At 39.3% G+C, this 6,282-nt stretch overlaps 1 protein-coding gene across 1 annotated transcript in view; it reads left to right on the top strand.

The window, feature by feature from the left end:
• The first annotated feature begins 1,882 nt into the window (after positions 1–1,882).
• The window catches only part of CRIM1 (cysteine rich transmembrane BMP regulator 1 (chordin-like)), a 73,442-nt gene continuing 69,042 nt past the window's right edge, over positions 1,883–6,282 (top strand). The window contains exons 1-2 of the mRNA XM_011967644.1: positions 1,883–2,060; positions 4,468–4,665. Of these exons, the coding sequence (XP_011823034.1) occupies positions 1,928–2,060; positions 4,468–4,665 (331 nt within the window). The 5' untranslated portion in view covers positions 1,883–1,927. The remainder of the gene's footprint in view (positions 2,061–4,467; positions 4,666–6,282) is intronic.

Below are 6,282 nucleotides of genomic sequence, written 5' to 3'. Positions count from 1 at the left end.
ATTGTATTATGTTTTGAAATCAGGAAGTATGAGTTCTCTAACTTTGTTCTCCCTTTTTAAGATTGTTTTGGCATTTCTGAGTGCCTTGCATTTTCATATGAATTTTAGGATCAACTTATCAGTTTCTACAGAAGAGCCAGCTAGGAGTTTGATAGAGATTGCATTGAACATGTACGTCAATTTGGGGAATATTTCCATTTAAACAATGTTGTCTTTCAATCCATGAACACGGGATGTCCCATTTATGTAGGCCTTTTTAATTTTTTGAAAATGTTTTGCTATTTTCAAAGTACAAGTTTGCACTTATTAAATTTATTCCTAAATATTGTATACTTTTTGATGCTATTGTGATTGGAATTGTTTTCCTCATTTTCTGATTGTCATTACTAGTGTGTAGAAACACAATTTGAGGAGTTGCAATTGTACCCTGCAACCTTGTTGAACTTGTTTATACTTTCTGATTGTTTTTTAGTGGATCCCTTAGAACTGTTTATATAAAAGATCATGTCATCTACAATTAGAGATAGTTTTACTTCTTCCTTTCCAATCTGGATGCTTTTTATTCATTTATTTTTCCTATTTGCTCTGGCTAGAATTTTCACTACTATGTCAAATTGAAGTGATGAGAGCACACTTCACTGTCTTATTCCTGATCTTAGGGGGAAAGTACTTGGACTTTCACCATTAAGTATGAGGTGAGCTGTAGGATTTTTGTAGATGCCATTTATCAAGTTGAGGAAGTTCCATTCTGTTCTTAGTTGGTTGAGCATTTTTATCATGAGAGAATATTAGATTCTGTCAGATGCTAAAAACTGTGTCTGTCGAATGATCATGTTGCTTTTGTTCCTTATTCTGTGACATGTCATATTAACATTAATATTTTTGGATGTTAAACCAACCTTGCATTCTTGGAATAAGTCTCACTTGGTCGTGGTATGCAATTTTGTTTATATGTTGCTGGATATGGTCTGCTAGTAATTTTTTTTAAGATGTTTGTGTCTACATTTATAATATACTGATCCGTAGTTGTGTTTTCTTGTGATGTCTTGGTGGGAGTTATTTTAAATCAACTAAAATTAAAGAATGAATGTAGGGAGAATGTTTCAAGGCAGAGAAAAATTTAAAAATCATTGATATCATGATGAGACTTCTAAATGTGGGACTATGAGTCCTTAGCAGAACATAACCCTGAAGCACAGTGGAAAGAGCACAAGGTTTCAGTTGAAGAGCTACTGTTTTTGCTGTATGACTTTGAGAAAACTACCTAGAATTTCCTCACTTTTAAATTCAGGATAATAATACCTATGTCAGACCTTCATTATGGGGATTAAGTGAGGTGATACATGTAGAGAGTATTTTGTTAAAGGCCAAACACTATTAAAATTATACGTGTTTATACCATATATAGAGAAAAAGAACATAAGAGAGAGCACTGGAGGAACCGAACATCACCACTTCAAAAAAGATGGTAATAAAATTTTTGAGGCAGAACAAAACCTAATATGGAGACAGGATCATTCATTTGAGGTAGACAATGATTTAACCAAACAAATAGAATCACTTTAAAGCACATACCAAATATGTGAGTGTCATGGTAATAAAGTTTACCTTTGTCTGGGTTGGAAGGAAGTCAGTGTAGATTTTACTAGGGGGAATTTCTGTTCCTTGGTGTAAACTGGATAACAATGTGTTTTGTTTACTTTGTTTTGCTTCATTTTATTGTTTTCTGTTACATAAACTTATATTGAGTTTAGTAAATTTCCATCGAACTATAACCTCCTGCTATTAGAAATTTTCTAGAGGCTGTTTGAAAAACATCAAAGGACACAACTAAAAGATGACTACAAATATGCTTTGTTTGTTTTAACTCTTTTCAGATACAAAGCCAGCCTGCATATTTAACAACGTGGAATATTATGATGGAGACATGTTTCGAATGGACAACTGTCGGTTCTGTCGATGCCAAGGGGGCGTTGCCATCTGCTTCACTGCCCAATGTGGTGAGATAAACTGTGAGAGGTACTACGTGCCTGAAGGAGAGTGCTGCCCAGTGTGTGAAGGTAAGAAAAGGTGCTAATTACAGATTAACAGGCGTATGCATGGTATAGAGTTCTGAAATCAAAATTGTCCTAATTTAGTCTCATCCAAAAGTAAAGGAATGTTGAAGTTCCTTGTTTAGAACTCTTTTAGGACACCGTGGTCTGTCTTCTAGCATGTTAAAGCCAGGTAGAGTGTGTAGAAACACTTCCCTGAGGGAAGCTATGCCTGGGTGTAGATGATGGGTCACATCTTTCCATAGGCAGCGTGAGATGTCCCGGAGTTGTTTTCCATTCCTCCCCTGCAGTTCTAGCAAGTCCTCAGCAAGTCCTGGGGCAAAGCTTTATCTTCATCCTGGCATTAGAGCTCACCACCTGCTCACCTCAGATTGCTCAGTTAGGATAACGCGGACCTCACCCTGACAGTCTCAGTCTGCCGGCCCAGAGAGGAACTAACCCTGCCCCTGTCGCAATACCCAGGCCTCTCCAGAGAGATCAGGGACCTGCTACTGCTTCTCTGAAAATATGTGGTGGTTCACATGGGGTCATGGTATCAGGTAGCGGTGACACCAGCTCGAGGCCCAGCCAGGTGTCAGGTGTGACTCTCAGGAATCTGCTTTCTCTGGATTCCCGTCTTCTCTCCAGGAAGTAATATGTTCATGTTCTTTCATCAGGCTGCATCTTCCCATCACTGATGTTCATAAATGATAAGCATTTCAAAACAGTTGCTCTGAGTATCACTTGCTGCAACCCACACATTTTACAGATTAGGATGTTCAAGTTCAAAAGAGAAAAGTCACTTGCCTGGGTTTACAATGCAGCCAGTAACAATAACCCCATGTCTGACTGTGTCTGTAGTGTTCTTCTGACAACACAACACTGTTTCCTCAGAAAGGAGGGTCATGTGAGCCTTTGTGTCCTAACTGGGCCCCAGATCTTCAGTCTGAAGTCTCATGTGTTAATCTTATGCCTGATCCCTGCACACAAAGTGGGAGGCACAGTGTCATGCCACTTTCCATACTTCCTCATTTTCATAACATTGTCTCCTTTTCATGTTTGAGCTGTATTTGCCACATAATACTGATCTGAAAATGTTTAAAGTATAACAATTGCATTCCTAACATGGTTCGTAACAGTGAGTCCTTTTCCCTATTAGAGATTATTTTAGCCACCATAGGAGAAAAGTAGTTTATTTTTTAGGTGATGTTGACAATTAAAAAGAATTACTTCGAATTTTTAACCTTCCTAATTGATTTGTTCCCTACCTGCCCCCAGTCTGTAATAGTTCTGAAACTGAGCAGCAGTTGATGCTGTAAAAATGTAGATACGAACCTCTGTGTAGTCATCGTAGTTGTCTGGGCATGGATCCGGTTATGTCTCACTTCCTGGAATTCAAATCCAGCCTCCATGTAGAAAAATATGTATTCTAATACTTTTTACACAGGAATTTAAAAAATCTTATCTTGCTCAGGTCCATTGGCCGCGTCCCTCTCTGGCAGACTGCCTTCCTAATGCTGTGATGGCATTATTTTAAATGTTGACCTTCTAACTTTATTATAATGCCCTACTATGTCCTTAGAATAAAGATGACCAAACTCTAAACTGTCTGGATTCCTCTCCCAGCACAGCAGTACTTGTTTGTTGAACCCAATTTTTTATGCATTTCTGAGAAAGAAAATTGAGTAATTTATCTAGTTGCTCTCAATAGAGGGATAAGTGAGGGTTTCGTATGCAGTATTTATATCCTTGTCAATAACCTCAGAAACATTTTCTTTTTTTTTTTACAGTAGCTTTGGCTACTTCTGTCTCCCACCTGGGGCTGCAGCTTAGCTTCACAGCTTATGGGAGAAAAAATGGCCTAAGTTCACAGCCCTCCTCCAAGGCAGTGACCCATGGTATGTCTAGACCAGCCTTGTCATGAACAAGGCCACAGCAAGAGCCCTGTTGCCCACATGGTCCTACAGGCACATGAGATAGAGTTCTAGAAGTAACAGTATCACTCTAATTTAGACAGGGCATTGTTCCTTCCACTTTACAGGTAGGGAAACTGAGGTTTGATAAACATTTATGTCTACAACTGTGAAGACATTGTCAGAGCCTAATATGGATTCATGTTTTCTAATTACCAACACACAGCTCTTGCCACAAAGCTTTCCAGCTCTACAGAGTGATAATACCTGCACGTTGGTTTTTAGACTACAGATCCTCTTCTCTGGCACTGCTGTGTCAGGATGAGTAGACATAAATTCAGTGTGACAGCTGTTTTTGCATGCACCCCCAGAGACTCCTCATGCAACCCTGAGCTTCTGTTGATCACAGTGGGAATAGAACTGCTGATGACTAGAACCCAGGAAAAAAAAGTCTCTGGGTGCAGGCAGAGGTAAGATTTAGAATATGCTCGGTCTAACTCTGAACTCGTGTTCTCATTTAGATCCAGTGTATCCTTTTAATAATCCCGCTGGCTGCTATGCCAATGGCCTGATCCTCGCCCACGGAGACCGGTGGCGGGAAGACGACTGCACATTCTGCCAGTGCGTCAATGGTGAACGCCACTGCGTTGCGACCGTCTGCGGACAGACCTGCACGAACCCTGTGAAAGTGCCTGGGGAGTGTTGCCCCGTGTGCGAAGGTAACTCTTGTAGATGCTAATGAGCCCCTTGCGAATGTCTTGTGTTGGAGAAGCTTCTACCAATGTATGTTCTTGTTTGTTTATTTCCTCGGGCATAATGTCTGCTTCACGCTGTTACCAGTTGCCGACAAATTGATCAAACAGCTCAAACTAATCATTTGAGGGAAATGTTGCACATGTAAAATGAGAATAGTGTGGTCATTATTTTGCCATTGCAAATATGCGCATCTGAATACCTTACAGTATAAGAATGTATACATTTTAATTAAGTTCACTTTGAGCCTAATTAACATCCAAAGGTCAATCTAACAAAATGAAATTGAAAATGAGACCGATGAGTCAAGCGTAGCAGGTTTGACTTGTGACGCCTGCATAAGCCCAAGGGTCCTGGCAACTAGAAGAAAAGACTGGAACCATCAAAGGCAATTTGCACTGCCTAGTGCCGTCACCGAGTGTCTATTCTACTACTCATATCCCAATGGCTGTGGCTTTGCAATTCCTGTAGTGCTGTTATTTATTTTGTGGTTACCTGCATTTGCTACCTCTCTTCTTGTTCAGTGGAGGGAAGCCTGAGGCATCCTGGACTAGTTTTTCTGTCCTGACTCCTATTCCAGCTCATTTCCTCCATCCTGGGTAGATTCTCTGCATACTTAACTCATGTCAGTTTTTAATCTTGTGTCCATGTCTGTTAGTGCAGACAAGGGTTTGAATATTTATACAGACATTTCTAATAGAGGGTATCCAGCATTAAGAAGCACATTTGCATAGTAAAATGAACTAATGTGGGTCAAAAATTAATTCATGTTGAAGATGGATCTTTCTAGAATTTCTAAAAACAGATACTGAAAAATGGACTTATCTTTCCAGAAAGTCAGTTAAGTAGACTAAGTCTTTTAAGTACAAAGAAGTCTTGTGCTTCCACCGAAATGTTAATAAACTCAAACTCCAGAGTTTGCCTGACTAGCTTCATCAGCCTCTGAGGGGCTAGACTTATTAAAGACCTTAAAAATCATATAAAAGTTTAACCTTGAGGACTCGTTCCATTGACATCACCGATTCCTTCATCATTACTATACTCAGAGTGCAGCTGCCACACTCCAAAACTTTATAGCTTCCAGATGACCAGTTTTGTGGAAGTCACCCACCCCTTCATGTATATTTACTCCTCCCGTTCCCTAAAGGCAGCATTTCAGTGCTGGAAAAAAAGAGCATGTAGAAATACATATAATGGTCGTATAGTTGGCTTTACAGGAAAGGGTGCCTTACTGAATCAGATGAAGATAAGAACATCTGTCCCTAAGAATTAGGGACAATCTATTGTCAACTTGAAATATTTAATTACAAATATTTGGGACACACCGTAAGGAAAATGAAAAACATAAATTCATAATCCAGTAAACATTAGCCCTTTAACCTCATGGGTCTTGTGTCATAAATTCAAAATAAAACTTTAAAAACTTGTTAAAGAATAAAAGAGCCTTTCCTCTGGAAGTAAATGAGAGGAAGGCTGATCCTTTCGTACCCATCTTTTGCATTCATCAGCATATCCATCACAAAGAGTGGAGAAGGAAGGCAGTTGGTGAACAGGTAAATATATATATAACTCATTTATTACCA

The sequence above is a fragment of the Mandrillus leucophaeus genome, unplaced genomic scaffold (assembly GCF_000951045.1).
Source record: "Mandrillus leucophaeus isolate KB7577 unplaced genomic scaffold, Mleu.le_1.0 Scaffold805, whole genome shotgun sequence".
NCBI classification, from domain to species: domain Eukaryota; kingdom Metazoa; phylum Chordata; class Mammalia; order Primates; family Cercopithecidae; genus Mandrillus; species Mandrillus leucophaeus.
The sequence above is the reverse complement of the archived record's forward strand: the minus strand, read 5'-3'. Positions and strand labels throughout refer to the sequence as shown.